Source organism: Drosophila biarmipes, chromosome 2R (assembly GCF_025231255.1).
Source record: "Drosophila biarmipes strain raj3 chromosome 2R, RU_DBia_V1.1, whole genome shotgun sequence".
NCBI classification, from domain to species: domain Eukaryota; kingdom Metazoa; phylum Arthropoda; class Insecta; order Diptera; family Drosophilidae; genus Drosophila; species Drosophila biarmipes.
In genome coordinates, this window is record NC_066615.1 from 6,334,688 (window position 1) to 6,359,276 (window position 24,589).

At 42.6% G+C, this 24,589-nt stretch overlaps 2 protein-coding genes across 3 annotated transcripts; both read left to right on the top strand.

The window, feature by feature from the left end:
* The first annotated feature begins 11,004 nt into the window (after positions 1-11,004).
* Positions 11,005-11,676, top strand: LOC108029403 (general odorant-binding protein 56h). Of its 2 annotated transcripts, none has more exons than XM_017101636.3 (2): positions 11,005-11,170; positions 11,229-11,676. In XM_017101636.3, the coding sequence occupies exons 1-2, from the start codon at positions 11,114-11,116 to the stop codon at positions 11,562-11,564; spliced, it is 393 nt and encodes a 130-aa protein (XP_016957125.1). In that variant the 5' UTR covers positions 11,005-11,113; the 3' UTR covers positions 11,565-11,676. The 2 variants fall into 2 exon arrangements, with proteins under 2 accessions (XP_016957125.1, XP_016957124.1); XM_017101635.3 differs by having other exon boundaries at positions 11,006-11,170; positions 11,226-11,676.
* Positions 11,677-21,808: 10,132 nt separating this feature from the next.
* Positions 21,809-23,991, top strand: LOC108029465 (odorant receptor 56a). The gene is made up of 6 exons (XM_017101715.1): positions 21,809-22,109; positions 22,678-23,108; positions 23,163-23,378; positions 23,437-23,538; positions 23,734-23,886; positions 23,941-23,991. Exons 1-6 carry the CDS (start codon positions 21,809-21,811, stop codon positions 23,989-23,991), a joined length of 1,254 nt encoding a protein of 417 aa, XP_016957204.1.
* The last annotated feature ends 598 nt before the right edge of the window (positions 23,992-24,589 follow it).

The window sequence follows — 24,589 nt, forward strand, 5'->3', positions numbered from 1 at the left end:
CGCTTTCCTTTTTTCATAGTTGGGCCAGGCGTTAAATGTATTGGACAGCAGTCTGGGACTCGGTGTTCCTGGCACTTTGTCTGCCTTTTGGTCCCGGCTCCGGCTCTAGATCCTGTTCCTGTTTCTGTTCCCGTTACTGGGGATCTGGGATATGGTATCTGGCGTCCTGGGGGTGGTTGATTGTCATTTTTTGCGTTGCGGCAATTTGCGGCTTTTGATTAAAAAATACACACACCGAAAATACGCCAAGGGAATAATGCGAGTCGTGTTGTTGCCATTGTTGTTATTTTCGTTGTCCTTGCAAATGGGTTTTGCATTTTTGGGGTTCTGGCTTTTCAATGGTTGCTCAGTGTTTTCATTTTTCTCTGCTCTGCCCTATGCAGCGTGAATATTGGCGTAGTTTAATTTTTCCAAAGTGTCAGTTGTGGATGATGGCGAAGGGAATTGCAGCCAAGCCTGTCAGACGTCTCCTAGCACTTAGAATTTTCATGAATTTCTCATGACAAGAAATCACTTGAAACTATTGAAAATATGTTTACAATGTGTGGATTTAATTAGGTTTGGCGTTTGAATAATTTTATTGCTGAAAGTGCTTTAGAGTATCCAAGACTTCAGAAAAAATTTTTTTTTATGAAAAAATTGGTAATTGTTTTGTTTTTGGCAAAAAGAATTAATTCTTTGATGCTTCTAAAGCAGGAAAGAGGAAATGTATGCCCTCTGGCATACATTGGAATGAGTTTACTACAAATAAAAGGAACCTATTTCCTAATATATTAAGGTCCATGGCAGATTATAACTTGTTATACTCATAAGCTGATGATCTCTACATCGTTAGCTCTTGTACAGAAAATACAACAAGAATGCCTAAAACTAGTTAGAAATATTGACAAATATTTTAATTAATTGGGTACCGCAAACACAAGATAAAAATTCTTTGTACCATAAGGCAATCCCCTATTGTCTGGCCCTAATAAATTTGATTTTGCGAGTCCTGTGATCATATTTTACATACCATTTACTCGCATTTGACATACCATCGCCTGTCGGCACAGCTGTTACCATTTTGTGATCCCCCTTCAGAGGAGAGCTTGTAGAGATATTTGGAGGGCTTGTCGTTGCTCTAATTGCTCCTACCACAATGCATCCACAACATTAATCACGGGACTCGCTCTGCTCGGCTCAAATGCGGCAGAAAAAATTGGAAATCACAGTCATTTGCTGGGCGATATAGGTCCATCCAGGACGCAGGAACAAGGACTCGGCGACTCCTGGACTCTGGCAACCCAACCCCCTGGCATTGAGTTATTGTCGTTGGGCTTCGATGCATTCGAGTGTGACGCGAACTTTTTGCGCCCCGGCCTTTTAGTGACGGGCGGGAAATGGATAGTGGAAATGGGTGTGGGGAGTGGGATTGGGAGTGGGGTGTACGAGGAAATAGACCGAGGTTGGAAAGGAAAGTTGTCGCGTGCACGGCCGGAACTGACACAGGAAGCGCCGTACATCAGGCGAACGCGTTGACAATGCAGCTGGAGAGGGGTTGTGGGGGAGCGGATTCGGAATCGCGACAGGACATACGCAGTACATCGCCGAAGGACCCCTCCGGCCATTGCCGCATTATTAGCTGTCAGTAAACGGAATTGTCGCGACGCGACGCAACTCAACTTTGCTCAAACTCTCGTTTTTCTCCCCGCGGCAACATTTTAACATAATTGGCCTTTATGTCATAAAGGCCGCTCGGCAAAATGCTCTGTCCGTGCCCGCCAATCACTTTTTACCACTCGCTAACCAATTTTGTATCTGCAACTTTGCGCTTGAATGCATGCAACAACTTCTCTAGACCCATTTGCCATCTCAATCCCAGTACCCAGTGCGAATCACCGCAGCCCCTCCTCCAATCCGAGCCACTCCGTCCAACAGAAGCCCAGAAAACAGAGTGGGCCAGTTCGGTGGAGTTGTGTTTGCGTGGCTGCACTTCGGCAGTTAATTTCGCAAAGGGAACGGAAAAAATCATATTATAAGGAGGTCTTAGGAGTAGTCTGAGGAGTAATATCCTGTAAAATCTACTTTATTTTGAATAAGCAAACATTATTTTACATTCTTACCCAAAAACAATATTCTTCTCCTATAAACAGGTATATTTTTCACAATAGGTAATTTTAAAATTTCAATTTAAAATATTCACTACTTCATATTTTTTATAGCGTTAAGAAATCTTTCATAAAGGATTTTTTTAAGCGGGGGTAGGCCACCAATTACTCTAAAAGTTATCTTAATGTACTGTCTGGACATGTCCCATTTCCAAAAACATTACAATCTCCAACTACCCCGCCAGATAGAGGGTAACTCAGATGGAAAAAATAAACTCGTTTGCCTTTTCTTTGGCGCACAAAATGGCTTGGAAAATATTTTTCAATCACTTTAATTGTAGCCAAACCCAAAGGATGGGCTTCGTGGGGCTGAGTGCCAGACATCAAATTGCATTGGAGTATGGAGCGTGCGCGGGGTATTGGTGGCTCTGCCATATGCTGGCTGAATCCCGCCCCCTCTTTGCCAACCCCGCCCTTCTTTTCCATAAACAAACTCCGGGAAGAGCAATGCAAATTTAATGTTGTCAAGCTGTCGTATCATGCTGAAATATGCGCATGTGGGCTGACGGGATGGGGCTGGGGTCTGGGCAGACAGCCCCAAAGGCAAGGCAGAAGTCGAACGTAGTCACATGTCCACCCAGGCCAAGACGTAATACGAAACGCTACCCGCTCCAACGGCACCGTTGCCACCCGATATGCATACTTATATAGCTTACTTATGTTAAGATAATGCCGCCGAGCAGCAAAGAAAAGGGTACAAATTTCCTGTACTTCCGCTCCCTGTCACTGGGTGGGCGGGGTTGGCTGGGAGGTCCCAGGGTTCCAGTGTTTCGGGATGCATGTGAAACGTGGTTATTATCGCCTGCAATGTCGCCCCATGCCCCCTCCAAGAGCTTATTTAACTGCCGGGCATTTGTAATAAAACTCAAGCGCATAATTGTTTGCCATATTTCTGAAACCCGAAATGGCAAAGGGGGCAGCAGGACCCCAACCAGCCAGCCATCCAGCCATCCAGCCATCTATTCCCAGCCGAGTTCGTGTCCTTTTCCCCCACTGCATATCCGCTTTCTTTTGGGGGTGCGGCCACGCCAATTTATGAGCAGGTGGAATTTTTAAGTATGTGTGTTGCCTCCGGGGAGGTTGGCTTGACTTCGGCTTTGGCGTTGAGGTGATTTCTGAGCTGATTGCTTTCGAATTTTTGATGAGGCTGCGTTCCGGCCAGCGAGATGTGCATATCGCATATCCCACCAAACTATGCTGAGCCCGAACCCTGAACTCATTCGGTTTTATTGGATAGCCAAGTGTGTATGGTGTGGGCGGCCCAGCACTTTGTGGGCCAATTTGATTATGGAAATTACGGTCATGGCGGGCGAGCAAATCTCTCTCTAATGATAACAATTTATTTATTTATGGCGGGCTCAGTTTGAAATCAAAAATTACCTTTGCCATTCTCTCGAAACGTTTGGCTAGGCTTTTATATCAAAATAAATATTTTATCGCTTTCAATTTTCCTTTCCAGAAAATATACGGGTAAATATTTAATAGTAACTAAGATATGTTCCTGTAGTGATGAGTATTTAACTTTGAGCTATGCACTTGTGACTAAAACCATAGAAAGAAAGAATGCTTTAGTCGACGGACTCGACTATTAGATACCCCTTCCTCATCTAAAGGAAGTGCGAGGGAGATGCAGATATGCATGCAGCAATTCGGCATTACTAACTTACAACTTTTTAATCAATGATCCTATTATACAAAATTGTATTTAATACCGAAATGGTAAAACTGGAGGGCGACGCAAACCTTTTGGTTGTTTGTGGGCGTTAAGAACCTCCAAGTCCTCCTTCTTACAGCTATTTAAACCTGTTTTCTAATGCTTGTAGTAATTTATTTATGCTTACACTCAGCTTTCCCCTCCCATTTCTTGAAAAACGTACGAAAGACACTTGCCATTTGCTTAGTACCTGATTGGGTTCCTTTTCCCAACACCAACTTATCTGCTCCTCATGCAGCCTCACTTCTCAGAGTCTTAATCCCTCGAAGTCCCAGCTTGCTTACAATTATAAACATATTTGATGCCTGCCTAACTCCACTACCCACATACGTACCCCCAATTCCTTATCTCATTGGCGCCAAACTCCAATCCAGGGCCAATCAATGGCGTTACGCATACGCCGCGTAAGCCGCAACAACATCCTGCCTGCGAGCACAACAAGTGCGGGGATCGCAAGGACCTGTCGTCGCATCATCTTTTGGCTCACAAAGGCGTCTCCAAGTCTCGCCTCCGGTGCCACGCCCCCACGCCCCACGCCCTCAGCAACGAACACGCCCACGACGGCGACACTTTCGCGCCCCTTTTGTCAAGCGGCTGACAGACGGGCGGCTCTTAGGGCTGAAAGCTGCTTTGTATGCACGCGGCGTATTCATCAAAGTGGTTTTTATATTACGTGATATTTTCTGCTGCCTTTTCCGCTTAATTTTTTTCACGCTTCCCTTTTTTCACGCCAAACAACAAAATTTTGTTGACAATATTTTTCGCCTCACTTTTTGCCTTGGCAAAACTTTTCACTGTCCTTGTGGGTGTGGCTGGCAAGTGTTTTTTAAGGTTCCCTAACGAATTCATAAATATTCAAAACACATTGAAAATTCCTTCTTTTCGCAATATAATTAGGTTTTAATCATCATCAGCTTACATTTTATGGGACGGCCTGCCAATAAGGCTGAGAAAGTTGTCGCTAAGACTAGTGCAATCAATTCTGACAAATCAGGCCAAATTGACGAGCCCAAAAGCCTGACGGAAAAGGGAGAATATATATATATTGCGGAGACGTTTCCATTTCGGGCTGACTAATAAAATGCTCTGTCGCAGTCGTCGTCGTCTCCTAAAAATTGACGATATTTCTTTCCCCTCCAGTCGGGAACCTGCAGCAAGCCCAAGGAGAGCAGGAGTTCAATCCGGCATTTCATCGACTGCTCGACGGCTTATCATCTTGGCCGTGTGTCAGCAGCCGGCTGATGCATCGCATCAAAGGTTCCGCTCCACTCTGTTCCGCTGCGCAATGTATCAACCTTCATATTGACTTTCATTCCGGGAGCAGCTTTCAGGTCGTCGCATCCGAGGCACCTGCAACTACACGCTGAAAAATATTTATTAATCTTTGGTTTGATAATATAGTTTCGAGTTTTAGCATCGACATACGCCCTCGCTAAAGAAGTTTTAAAATTTTTAAATGATAACCTATTTATATATTTATCCAAAAAATGGTCCATATCGGAAAATCCATTATAAAGTTATAAGCCAATAAGGGATTCAGCCCTACTGTGAACAGTCGCTTTTCTGCTTGCATATCTCCATGCCCCTCGCACTCGCTTTGAATAAAGGGTATTTGATAATCGAGACAGTCGACTATAGGGATCCCATTTGTTTTTAGATTAACGTTACGGGTTTTTTTATTTTTTTAGATTACCTATCCCAGCTTTTAAATTTTAGATTATGCAAAGAGAGCTCTCCCAGTACCACTTCTTGAAATAAAATAAGGACAACCTATAACTACATCGCATGAGCAAGTAAAAAGCTAACCTTTTTCCCCGTGCACATCTATCTGCTGGTGCATCTGCAACTGAGGGCGGTTGGATCCCTAGCCCGGCGGTTTTTTGATTGAAATTGGAGATTGCAATTGCCCCGGTATGGGGCCCTGGCTTTCCACGTGAGTGTTCCTGGGTTTTCGGGAGTGTTTGGCTGTGCGGCGGAAATTTGACTACGCCGCGAGATGCGACCAGACAATTTAATACCCTCCGAAACGCCCGACGGCGGCTCAAATGCGGTTGGCAGTTCACCGCCATCGCCGTCGTTCGTCTAGGCACATGGGACATCCAAAGTGTGTAAGGTGCCGGGCTCCATGGGCAACCCGAAATTAGTTTCTGATGGTTGCCAGCTTTTTTCGCCTCCACCATAACACTGAAAGATGGAGATTGAATTCGGGAAAACACGGTGAAACATAGAAAGAACTGCAGCCAAGGAAAATGGAGAGATCAGCGCCATAATTTGGAAATAAATTATTACAACCAGGGGACTTCAGAGAATACGAATGGGACGCATAAATAAATTTGCCAAAATCTAGAAATCTGGAACACAAGATGGCACTTTGCCAGCCTTCATCTAGGTCGGCCACCCATGGCCAGAAACCATTGCCCCATCGCCCCTTCACTTTTCATTAGCCACTCCAATGCGAACACACCGTGCATTTTGTAATTTAATAACTCACGCACGTAAATTAATTTAAAATCATATTTATAGCATTTTAGTTAATTAAATGCGCAAAACTGTGCCCGTCCCCGTTAATATACCCCTATTTTCAGCTAGGTGAAAGTGTCAAATGCATGAATGTGGTTACTAATGTTGCCTTTGTTGTTGTTGTAATGTCTGCCCCACACACACACAAGGGCACACTCGCTCACGCACACACACCTCTTTTTGCCAACCGCCTGCTTGCCGCGACATTTATGAACTTTATGAAGTCTGCTCCATAAATCATCTCTCCCGTACTCTTTTCTATGGCAGGGCTAGCATTTTGCTTAGGCGAATTTAATGAAAAAATGAATTTCGTATTCTCAAGGGGGAGGACACCGAATTAAGAATACTCTGAAGGGGAGAAATCCCTTAGAAATAATACAGCATAGTCTCACGTACGGCAATCTTTAATGTTTTAAATGCCAGATATAATTTGGACGACTCGGAGGTTCATTATGAAAGAGTTTTCCGAAATTAGAATGATTTTTAAAAAAGTAATAGATAAGAGCACTTCCTTTTTAAATGATTTAATCTACTTAATTCGTATTTCAGTAAGTCCATAACGGACATATGGAATATAATCTATCTTCTACATGGAGAATTTCCTAGAAATCAAAAGTACGTTAAAGTACCCTAAAATTATGCAAAAACTACCTTTACTTACTTTTCCGGCTTACCTTTGCACTTGCCTTTCTAAAACTCCCTTAGCTTGGCCAAGCACTTTTAAATATTCAAACTCACTTTCCCTCGATGAAAGAGTATTCTGACATTCCCCGGTCCGTGGATTCCTCGCGTAAGTTGTCTGCACGAAAGCGAAAGATGAAATCATGCGGTCTGCGAGTGCCTCCAAAGGTGGAGCAGGGATTTGGGACTGGGATAGGGGACTGGGTGGCTTGGGTGGCTTGGATGACTCGGCGACTGAGTGGTTGAGTGGTGCAGCATGTGTGCCACATGGCGCATTGCCGTACCCACGGCAACGACGACTGTTTGTTTGTTTCTTTGTTTATGTTTTCTTCATCTCACTTTTTTCCGCTGTTTATGTTTTATTTTTGAGACTGAATGGTTTATTATTTTGCGCTTATTTCTAATTTTTTCCGCATCATCTTGGCCTTTATTCATCTCCTGCCGAGATTTATACCCAATATACAAAGTGTGAGTGCTCCTGAGGGCTGCAAGTTAATGTGGCGCATTATGTAGCCACATAGTTTCAGTTTCGCTGGGATTATGCAAAGTTATGCTGGACGGTCCCGAGACTCGCTTCCCCGTAAATCTGGCCAATAAACTGCAGAGCAGGCTGCCAACGCACATATAAAACAATTTGCCTACAAAGGAGCCGGGCCGCTGTTGCCTCATTTTCGTGGGCCGGCAATTTAAAATTGTTTATAAAACACAGGAAGGCAAGGGCAGCACACATGAGCATAAAACTTGCATGGAAAGATGGCCTGGATGCGATGCTCCTGTTGCTTGATGCTCCTGTTGCCACAATAGCTCCCCTAGGTCGGCATTAAATTCTGCTGCTGGCCTATATAAACCGAGTCCAGGGTTCGGGGCTCGGGCCACGGCCCTAAGTACACCATGGGGACAGCAATTGATGATAGTCTAAGACCCAAGATATGTAGCCCTGGCTGAGGCTATAGATGAAAACGGAGGCTGAGCCGTAAGCCCAAGCGAATGCCCCGGGATATAAAAGGACTTAGTCGCATGTTAACGCCACGCCTACGCAAATCCATGGCAGGAGCAGCGGCAGAATGCGGATCAGAAGCAGGCCAACCACCCCCGCACTGCACTGCATCCAGACCATCGCATATCCTGGGGGTGAGATGTGGCTGATGCCTCCCCGAAGCCACATCCCCATCTTTGGCCATTATGAAGTCATAAACGCACATGCAGCCAGCCCAAAAATTGGCTGAGCCCATTGGGGATGGGCCCGAGGCCAGCTCCATCTTCATCTGGCCCCGACTTTTGGCCGTTTTTGTTTTTTTAGCACATGTAAAAATGCTTGTTATCAAGAAGGAGAAAGGAAAACACCCAGTACACCCAGTACCAGAGGGAACGGGGAGGTCGAAAAAAATTAAACAACGAAATGTGGACAATTTTCGGACACAGCCCCGAGCTTAAACTGTTATTACCAGCGAGGAGTGGGACGTCTGCTGTTTATGAGTTGTAAAGCCCTAGTCAGACAATAGCCGAATAGCCGGCAACAGCAACACATGAGCGCTAAGCCGGAGGACATATTGCGGGCCTGGTCTAGTTTGCTATTTTAAACAGCAGGACAAATCGGGGAGCCCCACTTCCTTCGCCACTCCGGCTGTCAATGGTCTGTGCTGGCTTCTTATGCCTGGCTGCATTTTATATTTATCCTGTGCCAGAATTTGTGGCTTTTGCCTGGGAGGTGTGCAGTTGGTTGGGTCGGGCGGGGCAGGTCCTCCCAGGTGAGTTATGTAATTTCGATTGCGCACTTTTGCGTAGGCTCTCCAAGTTGGCCGACCCTCCGGGGAAAGTTCAGTTTTCAAGCAGAAAAAGTGTAAATATAAATAGCAATATCGAAATAAGTAAAATATATTTCGGTGTAGTTTCAAAATGACTGAATAATTTTTTTGCTCAAGAAACTCATCTAAAAATAAAAAAAAAATTGAAGGTAATTAATTTTATAAATCAACATAAAAGGGAATCAAAATATGGTTCAATTAAAACATTGTTCACGGAATAATGTTGTACCTACTTGATCTGTGTAAAAACTACTATATACTAGACAAATTATTTTATTTTTACCGTTATTACCCTTATTATTCTTAATAAAAATTGAAACAATTTACTTATTTTTTGAGCTTAAAGAAGCAAATTTGCTTTGCTTTTTAAATGTCTTGCTGTAAGATGAACCTCGATTGCTAGCAATAATGCCCCGGGGTGTTAAACTAATTGAACCGCTTCCCTGCCCACCGAACGCTTTTGATGAGCCTTAGATCTCGAGTTTCCTCGGCCGGGCGATATCACAAGGGCCACGCGTCAATTACACTCAAGTAGATGTAAAATGTGTTTTAAAAGCTTGTCCAATATTATTTTACCATGCACACTGGATTTCAGCGCAGGCAATCGCGTTAGCAATTCGAAGTCCGGACTGGGGCGCGTGTTCCTTCCGCCTTGGCAGCACGTGGCCGGGGAGAATTGGATAACTTGGCCGACATTTCGTGCGGGGCTTAAAGAGCAACTTTAAGGCGGGTCTAGCCAACTACTCGCTCGGGCGGAGGAAAAAGGAGAAACGGTTCGAGCGTTCCCAACACATTTTTGGCATACTTCACACAATCTACCGATGAAGTCAACTGGAAAACTCGCATAGCTTTGATGTTTCGACAGCAATTGCAATGTGTACACACGGATACACGAATACACGGATAGGTACACGCACACAAATGGCTCAAAGGATGCCATTTGTTCGAATGTCCTTTGGCGCATTTCAAAGCACGCAACTTCAAAGCCCAAAAATGACCTTTGTGAGCCGCAGATGCTGTGGCCAACTGGCTCATGCGAAAGGGGCCACTAAATATTAATTTGCTAAATTAGTTTGTTCACCTAATTACTAGTACGAGATGGCCAGCCGGCGAACTAAAGCTGACTCCTTGCCAGCCCTCTGAGAGCTATTAAATTTTTTGCAATTACTCTAAAAGGATTTCAATTAGCGTTTGAAATCGCATTAAACGGAATGAAAATGTGCGCAGTCCGGGCCAAACAAAAATAAAATGAAATATATTATAATCATAATAGGAAATTTAAAAACATTATCCGCAGTGCTGGGGCAAAAAAGTTAATTACCGTAATGCCATAGAAATGTAAATATCCGAATTATGTAACACCCGTTGATATAGTTGATATTTTCACCCTTTTTTTCCTGTATAAATGTGCACAAGGGTGAGCGTGCAAATTAATCAAGGTATTTCCATCACAAATTGCAATGGACTAAGTGGCAAATTGTTTAGTTTGCTCATTTGTTAATAGCCCTCGTGCATTTTAAAATAATGCATTCAGATAAAATTCGGGCGAAAATGAACAACAAATTATGCATAATTAAGGAGATATCAGAAGTTATTATAAATAAAATAAACACGTTTATAGTAAGCAGACAAACGGCTGCCCTGTTGAAGAATTTAAGAAATAATAATACCAAGTTTTAAATTTTGTTCAATCTTCTTATTACATGGAAGACCTAGTCTAACTATAAAGCTGCATAGCTATAACCTAAACCTCGGACGTAGACAAGCTATTTAGCTTCGTAGCGTATCATACATTTTAAAACCCTATTTAATCTCGGAATTAACTAAATTTCTAAATTAAAAATAATAAGCATTTACAACTTAAAACGGTTTATTTGAAATGTAACAATAGTAATTAACTTACAAACGTTTTTTTAATTTTTTGCCCGCCAACAGCACATTTTATATATTTCCGTGAACTTATTGCTTAATATTCAGAGTAGTTTTTCCAAAACTAAGCGACTTCCTAGGCATTAACTTTTTTACTGCCTGCAAATCGGTATTTAGAACACCTAGGTGCCGACCTTGACAGTGACACTCACTTTAGGAGTTAGTCATTTAGCGTGACAGATGCCTCTCTGCTTTTAGTGACAATCAAGCTATGGCACAAAAATAGACAAATTCAAAGCGTCACGCCATGTGCAGAACGAACTATAAAAACCGAAGCAATTTCAGCGAGCGATTAGTTAACGAAAAGGCAAAGCAAAATGAGGGCTACTCTGGCATTGACTCTACTGCTCAGCTGCCTCACAGGAATTCTATCGGTAAGAACATATCAATTAAAAATATAGTACTTAATGTTATGAAAACCTTTCCCAGCAGCAACAAAAGTTGGATTCCGCGGTGGCCAAGACTTTGGTGAGCGGTTGCATGAAGGAGAATGGTGTTACTTACCAGGATATAGAGGACTTGCAGTCGGGCAAGGTGAAACCGCAGGATGCTAAGGACAACGTCAAGTGCTCCACCCAGTGCATTCTGGTCAAGAGTGGCTTCATGGACTCCACGGGAAAACTGCTGACCGACAACATCAAGACTCACTATGCCAACACGAACTTAAGTGACGCGGTCGAAAAGGACTTGGAGAGGTGCAGCCAGGTCAAGGGGGCCAACGCCTGCGACACGGCATTCCAGATAGTGGGCTGCTTTGAGGGAGCATAATTTATCAAGAGCAATAAAGGCAAGCAGCTGGTCTTACATATATAGAAAACCCTTCAAATCAAAATGAACTAAATCGCATTTTAAGTGTAAAATAAAAATGGCTAGTACTCAACTTTTTGGCTGTATTCAGTAAAATTAATTCCCTTTAAGTTGGCTACAGCTAATTTATTAAACATAACATGGTTGTACATAATTCAAATTAAATTAAAACGAGAGAGTGCTTACCCATTGCGTGCGAGTGCGAGAGCGATGGAGATATGCATGCAGCAAATAAGCTATTTACGAGACTATAGGCACTAGAGTGTCCGTGGCGATGAAACAAACATAGGCTGCTCTGGAATCTCTAGAGTCAGAATGCTTCAACCCAATTTAAGAGTTTATCATAGACTGATATGGCTATCCAGATTAAGAAAAAAATATACTTTATATGGTGAGATTCGGTTTCTTCTAGCTGTTGCATTACTTTCTGACGAGTTGAATATAACCTTTTACTCTACAGGTAAAGAGCAAAGTAATTAATAGATAATGAAACGGTGTGAAAAACCACTGAGTACCTAACTTGCTTAGAAAATTCCCATCTTAAAAATCTTTCGCATGTCAGATGATTTGAAAGTACATAAACATGTTCATCTTTCATTTTGACCTTGTTAGCCTTTTCGGTGGCTAATTTCGGAAATATTCCCGAAGCATCTGTGAAATGCCAGCAATTTAATTATTTCGAACCGCTTTGGCAAAAAGGCAAACAGAGAGCACTCATAAAATCATAGCCGGCGGCAACAATTTCAATCGAATTGTCAGGGTCGGGACACTCTTTGCTATTCTCCAGCACTCCAACCCCATGTTTCTGTTATCGAAGACAAACTAAGTTTTCATATATAAATAGACGCTGCCGGCTGGATTCTCGGCGATTTTTGGGGGCAGGCTACATATTGTGTTCCGAGGAATTTTTAATTTCTTCATTGTGAAAATATTTATTGAAACCGAACATCGCCAAAGGCACCGAAAAGTTGACGGAGCACTCGCACCAGGCAAAAGGGACAAAGAAAAACAAGGGCCCGAAAATTGCGCAAGGCGAGAAGCTCGATGGTATCGGGAAATCTCCAAATGGAAAGCTAGGAAGGAGGAGCCTGAGTGAGTGACTTTAACCAGGGCTCAGTTGCAGCTTAAAGGAAGTTCAGGGCCCGGGGAGTCCTAGACAGGTCCGGTAATAGCCAATGAAACCTGGGCAAACAAATTGAATGAAATCAACTCGTTAAAAAGTAAATAACTCTGATGAATGGTTGAAATGCACAAAGAGCAGGCAGAGGCTGCAGGTAAGAGGAAAGGTTGGGACCTCTCTTCCGCCTGCCAGTCAATTGAAAATGAAATACAAATAAAAATGCAAACAACCGGGCAACGCATCGGCCTCATACAAATGTTGGCTAAGCAGCAGGCTCCAGGATATGCCGCCGACGATGTCTGTGTCTGGACTGTCAGGAATGGCCGAGGAAATTAGTAGAGCCGGGCACAAAAGGAGCTGAAAATGCTGAAAATAGCTGAAGGAAATGGGTTGTAAGCTGCCGCAAGTCCAGGAGCCAACAAGCCAGGACATCTGGGGGAGTTGCAGAGAAAAGGATCCAGAGCTGGAGCTGGAGCCGGAGCTAGGGATGGGTCTGGATGTTTTCCTTCACATTCATCGATGAACTTTCAATAACAGAACTTTAGCTTGCCGATTTTTTATGGCCAGCGGGCTTCCTGCGCCCTTTATGTACCCTTTTTTCAAGGATATGACATTGAATTGCACTGGTTGCCAGCAGAAAGTGCAGGGTGGCTAAAGTTTGAACCATGGAATGGTTTGGGCATGGACCTAAAAAAGTTGTTGCTAAAAAGTTACTTTACGAGGCAAAAAAGCTCTTCAGACCAGTGGAAAACTTATCTGGATGAGAGAAGATTTTGGAAATAAGCGCAGATTCTTTTGGTCACATAAAATATTTATAATTGACTTCTTACTTGGTTTTGAAGGATTTAAAATGAATGCACAGTGGAAAAAGTTTGGCAAATAGATTCATAAATTAAACATATAAAATATTTGTTTAGGTAATGCCTACGATAGAAGAACATCTATTTCAATTTATTTAAAAACGGTAACAGCTTGTGATTAAAATAGCCAAATAATGTCATATTTAAGTTGTTCAATTTTTTCTGGGTGCACTCCCATTATAAATCCTTCAGTTTCACACCCAATGTCATGAGCTTAATTACATTCCAACACGATTTCAGTGAGCACGATCCTGGGGTTAGTCGTTTCCTAGGCAACATCCTTTTCACTAGCTTTCCCGCCGCTGCTGTTGACAATTTCCAGGGCGCTGCTTCACATTCAGGTTTCGCTTTGACTTCACCTTCCGACCGCACTTTATTAAAAGCTAAACAGCCAAGTTGCTGATGCCGCTGCCAATGGCAAAAGCAGGAAATATGAATAAACCGTGATAGACTAAGGGAAATGCAGAAATCCCCCGAAAAACCCAATACCACTGCTCTGCAGTCCAATCCCAGCTCGGCAGCAGCCAAGTCAAAACCCAGTCAACAACAGTTTCGCATAATTGTAAATTCAAGTGGAAATGAATGAATTTACGCTGAACTCGACAGAAAATACCAGCAAACGAATGTTGCTGTTGCCATCGCTTTTGCTGTGCTGTTGCTTTTGCTTCTGCCGTTCGTTCCGAGCAGGCACCTTATGCACTTAAAGAATTGAATCACGGAAGTACATATTTTTTAATATTAATTTATAAAAATAGATTTGCTTTAATGCAAAAAAAGGAATTGAAGACCCGAAGTCCAGAAGTTCAAGAATATTTAACTTAAATACAAAAGCAAAAAAAAAAAACTCAACAAGAAAGAACATTTTTAAAGTTTACATTTCAATGTTTTAAAAGTCATAAATACTATGAGCAACTGTAAAAGTTTAGTTATGAGAAATTTTGTTCCTGCTTAATATATATATTTTTAATAAGCTAATTGTTTAAATATAAAGATATATAGTACTCCTGTGACATACCTGTGACAAACAGAGAACAAATTTTAACAAATTACAGAAAGGCAACTTAAAAACCTAGAAAAAGGTTCTATTATGTGTAAAAAAGTTACTCATAGATACTCTTATCCACAGTTTTTTTGGTGTAACAGGTAACTGTGAGAAGGTAACGGATGCTGATGGCCATGGCTAACGGTAACGTTTCCCAATGGCGCGCAAACAATATGGCGTCGCCGTCGAGGTCGAGGATTCAAAATGGGAGTTGGTGGTGGGCGTTGGCCGTGGGAGTGGCAGTCGGGTCCCGTTAGCCGTGGCGGAATCACGTTGCCTGCATATTTCCATTCATTCGCTTCAACGTCAACGTCTGCCGACGACTGCAAAGTTATGGAATGCATAACGGGCTGTTCGGCGTACGCTGTGCTCCCCTTTTGTATTTGCACTTTTGTGTATCTGCCGGATCCAACGGGCTGGGATGTGCACACTTCTTGCTGCTCTGTTGGCTTACCCCTCAAGTATTTACGCCTTTATTTATTTAACATTTCAATTGCATATTTTCGCACAAAAGCGCGTGCCAAACCGAAAGGATGATGGCGATCCCCTAGCTGGGCAATGTCAATGCCCACCGACCTCAAAGGGTTAATTCGAATGCTTGTGGGGGCTTAGCGCACACAAATTTCCGGAGGTCCTGCACGTTTCCCTGGGCGTGAGCCATGCTAAACTGTCCGGAGTCAGTGTCATTGCTCTGTGCTCAAAGTTTTCAAGAGCGCGTTCAGCTATCCAGTAAATGAGATGCAAATACAATTTTTTAGGTTTATACAAAATGTAAATAGACTAAAATTCGTGTATTAAGCCCTTAGGCCTTAGAGTAGGTCTAATTAATTCAGTATCTTGTCAACACGCTAGGAAAATATTCAAAATTGTATTATTTGTTTTTATGATTTTATACAATTAAAAAATTTATGTAATCGAAAAATCTTTTTATGCTAGATTAGAAAAACTCTTTTGATTGCTAGTAAACGGTGTACCTATGCGAGTGACAGATTGATGGCCGTGTCGAACTCCAGGCCGTCTGCCAAAATATTATATACAACACTTTCATTTTTCTTTTAAAGGAGACAACCCCTATACCACTTCGTCATCAACGTTTTCACCCTGGGCCAAGATGCTGTTGCCATAGAGATTTCCTCCGGCGCCCAAGAGTATGCAACACAAAGGGAGATTTTTCTCAAGTGCTCCCGCTTTTAGTTTAGTTTTGGGGCTCTTTTGGGATGCTTTCTCCTGCCTCTGCCGCTTCTGCCGGTGACATCGATTGTTATTGTTGGCCAAACAATGCCAAACATTGCCGAATACATTTGCCTGTGCCGCCGCAGCGAATATCTATGCGTGCGTCTGCACGTCACTCGAGATAAAGTCGGATTGGGAGCTGGAGGATGACGACCAAGATTGATGGTTGCCTCCTAAATGATACCTGATTGAGTGTGTTTGCCTCGGCATATTCAATATTGTCAGGGGCTCAGGACTCGTACCGCTTAAGTGTCATTTTGTGTTCTCGACACGCAGTTTATGGCAGCGTGGCCAAGTTTTCCCTGGCCCAGACACGCGACACCCAAATAAGTTTGCGTATGTGGGCTGGAGGACCCATCTCCGCATCCACATCCCCAAGATGCCGCTGACACTGAGTGAGATAAATGGTGACAAGTTTGTAGGCCAATTTGCGAACTAAACCGTCTAAGAGGCGCCATAAGCATCGCTCCCGTCGTCGATGGCTCACACAATTAACTCCGCGGGGCTCGAAATAAAATGCAGCGAGCTGCAATTTCGCCATCGCCAGCAAGTTGCATTTCACAGATGACTGGATCTGGATCCGAAGCTATGGCTCTCGATACAGCCCCCTAACGGTGGTTCTCGCCGGCTGGCTGGATTGCTGGCTTCCTCCTAACTTTGGCTCACAGCGCTTGTCGTAATTTTCGCGCCATCAATTCGGAATTACTTGTAGCGCTAGTTCTGGGCGAATTACATGCTTCATTGGGCCTTTGCCGCCTTTGCAGCCTTCGCCGATTGAAGATGATGGCAAACCCGGCTCTTTCGGGCTCGAAACCATTCCAGCCAGGTGCTCCATGACTGCTGGCCGTGGAATGCAGCTGAGATTTTAGCATAAGTAGCGCAAATTGTATGCATTTCGAGCTAAGAGCGAACGATGGAAAACGCCCCGGCAATCGCAGCGAACGACGCAATTACCGATAAATGGAAGCTGGCTTTCATCCACTTAACGCTTGTTATGGCAGCTTTACAAAGTGTTGATTCCCCGGCACTGCAAATTAGATAACTGGCGGAGTGTGGAAAGGCAACTTATTATGTAAGCTGATTACCCACAGGAAATATCTCTAGATTGCCCACCGATGATACACTTGCACCGCCATGGCCAGTGATTCGGATTTTGGCCATGGTTAATCTGATTAGTTTAAATGGTCGATAAGCTTTTGAAATTTACCTGCTACGACGTTTGTCTGAAGTTGTACAGCTCATTAAAGTGGGTATTGACCCATAACGTATAAATGTATCCCAAAAACCTGTTCCTTAACCATTTTAATTGTTTATTTTTAAAGCTTATCTACAAAGTCAGGCATTCTAACCGACTAAATCACTAGTTAATAAAAACAGATTATCTGAAAAAAGTGGGGGCACTCTTACTATCTTTCTAAGGCCAGAATATATTAATTATTGCGTTATTCTTGAAGACCGGTTAAGAAATTAACAAGATATAAAAAAATTAAATGGTTTTGATGTTTTGATTTCCAAAGGGAATAACAAAATAAAATACTTGAACACTTCGAAAATCTGAATACCATACTAGTTTTATATATTTTTAATGTGTGATTTAATGCGGCTTACGTTAGTGTAGTAGGGTGTGTTAAGGTTTAAACTTTTTGAAATAAAATTTGGCAAAGTATAAGATGTCTGCCACTTTCTTACAAAAAAGTACAGCTTAATGTTATAAAAACCGATTTTTTCTTCCAGTTGGACTTCAAGCAGGTGAACTGGCTTTCCGATTGCAACTTGTAAGATTTCGCTGCTGACCACCTTAGCCCTGCGATTATAACCACCCTTAGCCAAGAAACAGCGAGTCATCAGGACCCACCTTTCGCAGGACCCCAAGCAATCCGGGCTACCAGGAAGAAACAGACCATGCCCACGCTCGTTTCTGGCCGCAATTTATGCCTCGAAACGCTCCTTGAACCGGGACACGCAACCCAGCCCCCGCATTCCGGGCCCTGGGGCACTGGGGGAAATAAAAAGGATAAAAACTGAAGCGGCGAGCTGCATTCATCTGCTCACAATGCTCGCTACCTACACAAGTACAAACAAACGATGGCGTGCGTCTCGGGACTCCAAATGGCAAAAGGGGCAAGAACGGGGTCGGGATACTTGGCGGATACTTTGTGCCACGACTACTTTTTACTTTTCTTTAACATTATTTTGCACTTTTCAATTAAAAAGTGTGCACCCCACGCAGCCAGGGAGCCGCGGAGCCAGAGAACCAGAAAGCACCAGGCAAGCCCGTCAGACACAAGCCAACAAACTACGGCAAAGGGCAAAAGTAACCCCAAAAGCGGTCGAAACACTCCGATGAGGTGGCGAGTGGGAGCTAGGAGGTAGAATGTGGGTGGTGGTGGAACCAGCTGTCATAATTATAATTTCTTAATGCAAATAAAAACTCGCTGTGCTGATTTTTCGCTTTTGTAGAGAACCACAATTTAAACATTATGGACTTTTACTTGGACGCTTCGCGCTCGCTCCCTCATTTGTGGCAATGCCCTACATCTGATAGTGGGTCTTCGAACTTTCACTTTAGTAAGACTTAGAAACATTCGGATTATTGCTACTTGAACATAATGATAAAACCAACGCAGTATATTTTTCTTGAAATCTATAGTATTCTTTGTAAAAAGAAATAATATTAAGTATGAAATATCACTCCAATTAAGTTTAGGATTATACTTGCTTTTAATAAAACTTTTATTGAATAGTCATTTAAGTGTGTTTTGAAAGTAAAAATTTATATATTGAATATTTTAAAGTTCATTTAACGTAAATACGATGGGAAAAGTGAATAATATAAATATATTATTTTCAAAATACATTATTTTATTTTATGAAATACTTCATATTGAAGTATTTCTTAAAATAAAAGAATGTATTTTGTATCCGTTTATAATAAAAGGCACTTTTTTTAAAAAAAGTAAAAAATATTTTTTTAAGGAAACATTTTAAGCCTCCAGTATTTAAAAGAACGGTCAAAACTAAAATGCGTAATTACGATGGGAAAAGTAAATAATATAAATATATTTTATTTTCAAAATACATTATTTTATTTTAAGAAATACTTTAATACATAGTTTATCTTAAAGTAAGATTACACATCCGTTTATAATAAAAGGCACTTTTTTTATAAATAAAAAATATATTTTTATGAAAAACATTTTAAGTCTCCAGTATTTTAAAGAACGGCCAAACTAAAATGTGGTCAGAAAATCGTATTGTGCCCCAGTTCTATTTGTTTTATTTTTATAAATATTTCGCAAAATCCTTCATTAAATATTTCAGATAACAAAAGAAACTCCGACAAAGGGTGTACCGTTTTCAGCTTATCGCTCAAATATACTGCAATCTGACGGATGTTTTTCTTTTTCTTGCGCATTGCCAAGGAAAATGAAAAAAGGGTCAAATGGGAATTTTTCGCTGTTTCGGTTTCAGAGTCCCGCCCTTTGCTTCTGCTCCCGGCTTCTCCGTCCACCGATGTTGACCATTGTGGCCATTGCAGTGCCAACAAACATGCATAGTTAATGAGCGAAATAAAAAAGCTGTGGCCCCTTTGCCACACACACATCGTACATATTTGAGGGCCTGGCTTTCAGCACGGTGCGCAATGAGCTTACGTGGCGTATAATTAATATTAAATGTTATACTTATAAATTAAATAAAATGGCGCAACTGAAGCTGCCTGGCTGCTCCTTCTTTCCGCCGCACGATTGATGACCTGGCCGTCAAACAAATATGTACTCCACATATGTATGTTTGTGGGAACTCTATGGGAGCCCTATGTACAAGGGGTATTCTGTGTTTGTGGGTCCCGTTTCTACTGTATCCCCCGCGTTATAAATGTGTGTTTGCCAAGTTTGACTTGCTACTTGCGCCACTTCCGCTGTGCGGAAAAATGCTTTTGATTTGATTTTCACCAAATGTCAACTTGACGTCACGACGTCTGGCAGGGAAGGCGGAAAAGCGGACGTCGTCGTTGTCGCCGCCTTTGTTGTGCCGATTCAACTGCATGATTTATTGTTTTGATGAAATTGCGTGTAAACAATTTAGTGGCTGGTTGGCGCCCAAAGCCCAAGTAAAGCCCCCACCCCCACACAGTCTATGAACTTAGCAAAGTCTTTATTTAAGGTTAAATATGGCAATATTTCATGGCCAACAGCAAGCGGCAAACTTGCATAGTTTTGAAGTTGTTGCAAGGACTACCAGAGATTTCGGCGAATTGTGATGGATTATAATTTTAAAACGCTTCGACGAGGTTATAAACGATAGATTTAAAATGTATATCTGTATTTGATATCAATACGAGAATTGACTATTTCCCATTGCTTTCGGATGGGACTTTTATCACTGTAAGCAACCGTACGCGTTGTAAATATGGAAATGCCATTCCGAAAGGGCAGCCACAGAACCCACAAAGATGTCAAAGGAGATGGAGCCAGACCACACGAGCTCTCCCTGGGAAATCCCTTAGTTATGGGGCAGTTAAAGCTGCAAGTTAACCACAAAACTGAACGCAGCATCGTGTGCAATTGCGACTGCCAATAAATATGCCATAACAATAAGCAAGGCGAGCTAATATCCGATTACTCTGCCCCGGTAAATGTGGCGTGAAAAGCGCCAAGCCAGGCCAAGTCAAACCAATATACTCCTTGAAGTCCTTCCCATTGCCCCTGCCACTTGCCATTTGCCAAGCGAGCATGAAACAAACGCATAAGTAAATACCAGAAACGAGTGACTTTCAATATCCTCACAGGCTTATTGCTTACAGCAAATTTCACGCCAGCAGACAGACAAATGCTAGGAGATGCGAATGCATTTACACATTTGCAAACACAAACATCAGAGAGACAGTTGCAAACATGCAACATACAAATATGCGTGCATGGGGTTTTCCATCCCCGCCCCAAATCAGCCCGCCCGATCCCCATTTTCCGAAGCATTTCCGTGCTGGATTCGGGGATTCGGTTTCGGACTGGGTTCGGTTGGCACCCAGTCATGTCTGAGTGCGTTTCCTCGAACGCATTTACGTTTATTGCATTTGTAAATTATTCACACAAGGATATTAAATGCAAATTGTGAAATAGACGACACACTCGTGCTCCGCTCCGCAGATACAATATCCGTTGATGCCCATGTATATATTGGCGAATTACTCAGCTCCTGCATATGATTGTCACATGCAAAAACGAGTCGGGATTCTCGACTCGATTTTCCGATTCAGAATACCCGCCCCGGGTCCTCGGGCTCTCATGGTGTCGGCTGCTCGCATTTGATTTCCTTGAATGCCACTTTGCCGGAAGGACCTTTGGCAGCATGTGAGGTTACTTGGGTCGATGGTAGATAGTTGGTAACGCAATCTGACCACTTGATTGACTCCGGTCCCCATTTGGCTGCCGTTGCAATCCGACCCATCCAGCAGAGATCAAAAATTAATTTTATTAAAGCCCGGCGAGGACTGCTCTCAGACCTTATTTATTCGTTTTCCATTACCTGATTACACTCCGGCTCTCTGGACTGCCGGAAGGGGGCACTCTCGGAAAGTGGCCAGAACAAGTTGGGAAAAGTTTAATTTCACTAGCAAATTTCACTCGCATGCAACGCTGCCTAAACACGTTTGACATTACTGCTCCTGGATATGGACAAAGTTTTGGGTGCCGGAGAGCGTAACATGCAAATCGAATTTAAACTTGCCAACACACATTTGAAGGCCATCTGCCTGGAGGGCTTACACTTGGCACCAAATCGTCTATGCAGAACTGCAGCACCTGTCGGTAAATCGGTAAACAGTGACACTTACTTGACAATTATTGGCACTTAAAGGGCCCCAAGCTAATTATCCTACTTGGCACCGCAACACCTTACATCCACGGTCCTATAAAAGACCCTTGACGCAGGTATGGTCCTAACAGTTACCATGTTTAAGGTAGGGGAACTCGTGCTCTCGCCTGAAACCTTCGATGATCCCATCTTTAGAACCCATCTGAGGTGCTTTCGATGGTACGGATATGTGGCATCCACGGATCAGAAGAGACCGTGGATTAGTCTCCTACGTTGCACCGTTTTCACGGCCTCTATTTGGCTGAGCTGTACCCTAATGCTGGCCCGGGTTTTCCGGGGATACGAAAATCTCAACGATGGGGCTACAAGCTGGGCCACTGCTGTCCAGTACTTCACAGTATCTATCGCCACGGCGAATGCCTATGTACAAAGGGAGAGTAAGTTTAAATATAAGTCCAAGTTACCCATTGATTCAGCGCCTCTTTCTTCATGTTATGTTAAAGTTAAAGTTTTTTATTTTGCAGATTAGGTTAATAATAATTCAAAGACATATTAGTTTTCTCAGGGTGAGCTTAATTTTTCAAATGATCCTACTCCACAATCGAATTCATATTGTAATGTTAAAATTTTTGTTTTTCGGAAAGACAAATTTTCTGAATGTGGGGATAATTTTGGAAATGGTACTATTTCAAAATGCTATGTTGAAGTTTTAGTTTCTTATCGTGCAGATAAAGTTAACATTAAGCTAATTTTTAGAGAAAGACAAATTCGATTTCTTAATGTGAGGTTTATTTTAAGAAGGAAACTTTAAGTTTTCACACAATTAACAGGCAAATCCGGTCAGACAAGCTATGAAATTGTTTTTTGGGCCGCATAAATTTAACCAGAATTTAACCATTAGTTTAATTTCGCTAAAATGATTCTAAGTAAGTGAACGTTTCCGAAAAATTAAATTACCCCAACAAAACACTTCAGCCCTTATCTTAAAGCCTGTTTCATATTTAGGAGTAATTTACCTTCTGCGAGTGGCCTACGAGGATATCCAGAACCTAATGTTCGTGGCAGACAACCGGGAGATGGATCTCCTGATGGACACGCAGGTATATACCCGAACCATTACCTTAGTACTGTGGGTGCCGTCGGTTATTGCTGGCTTGATAGCCTATTCGGACTGCATCTATAGGACTTGGTTTCTACCGAAATCGGTGTTCAATATGGCAGCAGTGCGGCGCGGTGAGGAGCGGCCTATCCTGCTGTTCCAGCTGTTTCCCTTTCGAGAACTGTGTGATAACTTCGTAATCGGATATTTGGGACCCTGGTACGCTTTAGCCCTGGGAATCACAACCATTCCGTTGTGGCACACCTTCATCACGTGCCTCATGAAGTACGTGAACCTCAAGCTGCAGATTCTCAACAAGCGGGTAGAGGAGATGGATGTAAGTTACCCCATATTATTAAACAAATACCTATTTATTGTTGGCCACTCAAAGATCACACGGCTAAGCCGAAACTTGGTGTTGGATCAGCTGACAGCCAGTGAGCTAACCTACTGGCGAATGCAACTCTTCAAGGAATTTGTAGACGAGCAACTGAGACTTCGAAAATTTATTCAGGAGCTACAGTATCTGATTTGCGTGCCCGTCATGGTCGATTTCATAATCTTCTCGGTCCTCATATGCTTTCTCTTTTTTGCCCTGACAGCTGGCGTAAGAAAAAAACTTTTTTAATTCGTTGTTTAAAATAATAGCAAATATGGTAAAATAGGTCCCCGGCAAAATGGATTACTTCTTTATGTTTATTTATCTTTTTGTGATGGCTGGCATACTGTGGATCTACCATTGGCATGCCACCTTAATTGTTGAGTGTGTGAGTATAGGAAAAGCAGAAATTTAAACATTTTTTTTATTTTTTAAAACATTCATTCATAATTCCCTGAAGAAGGAATGTATGAGGGCACATTTATTCAGAAGAAAGCTTTCCCATATGGTAACCAATATGCACTTCCAATCGTTGTCTATTTCGTTTTTGTTGAGTCGACTCCTTCAAACTTTAATTTTTCAGCACGACGAGTTGTCCCTCGCTTACTTCTCCTGCGGATGGTACGACTTCGATATTTCTTTGCAACGGATGCTGGTCTTTGTGATGATGCATGCCCAACGGCCGATGAGGATGCGCGCCCTGCTGGTCGATCTGAATCTGAGGACCTTTATAGACGTAAAAGCCCAGAGTCGATGGATTCCAAACGATTTCAAACGGTCTCCTTTGCAGATTGTTCGTGGGGCCTACAGCTACTTCAATCTGCTGCGTAGATCTCACTAGGATTAAGCGGAAAAGCCTTTCCTCGGAGCCAATCAAATGCCGTTGCGCTTGTCAACTCGTTTGGCTAACATGACAGTAAACAAGCCATGCAATTCATTTTCCTCGCACACACTCGCAAAAAACTTAGAAGAGAAAAAAGTAGAAAGTAGGGGGCTAGTCAAATGCTAAACCATTTTACAGCGCAAATAAACGTGGCTCAAACTGTAGAGACGACTGCTACTCAAAAAGCCAATGCAAGTAACGGGCGACATCATTTATCACTTGAGAAATGTCGCATGTCACTGGCATTGTATGTGTTTTGTTATATTGTCTTTCTCAATGGATATAAAACGATTTTTGCACTTCTTACCCACCAAACCAACGAACCACCGAGCCACCCGCCCCTGACATTATTTCCCTGCCGTGCCTCTAATTGTCTTGGGGGTTTAGACAAAGGAAATTTATGCGTCTGCCCCAGCAAAACGGTCAGATACATCGGGCCACCGCCAGCGTCACCGCCACCACCACCAGCGAAACTAACCAAACAAACCGAATCGTTGTCCCCCTGGGTGTATTTTTTAATATTATTAAGAGTATAGACAAAAATAAAAACAACCCG

Excerpts from the sequence above, each read along its gene's own strand:
- LOC108029403 (XM_017101635.3), top strand. The coding sequence starts at position 11,114 with ATGAGGGCTACTCTGGCATTGACTCTACTGCTCAGCTGCCTCACAGGA. Across the intron at positions 11,171-11,225 it reads GCCTCACAGGAATTCTATCG|CAGCAACAAAAGTTGGATTC; the intron begins GTAAGAACATAT and ends AACCTTTCCCAG.
- LOC108029465 (XM_017101715.1), top strand. The coding sequence starts at position 21,809 with ATGTTTAAGGTAGGGGAACTCGTGCTCTCGCCTGAAACCTTCGATGAT. Across the intron at positions 23,379-23,436 it reads TTTTTGCCCTGACAGCTGGC|GTCCCCGGCAAAATGGATTA; the intron begins GTAAGAAAAAAA and ends ATGGTAAAATAG. Across the intron at positions 23,539-23,733 it reads CCACCTTAATTGTTGAGTGT|CACGACGAGTTGTCCCTCGC; the intron begins GTGAGTATAGGA and ends TTAATTTTTCAG.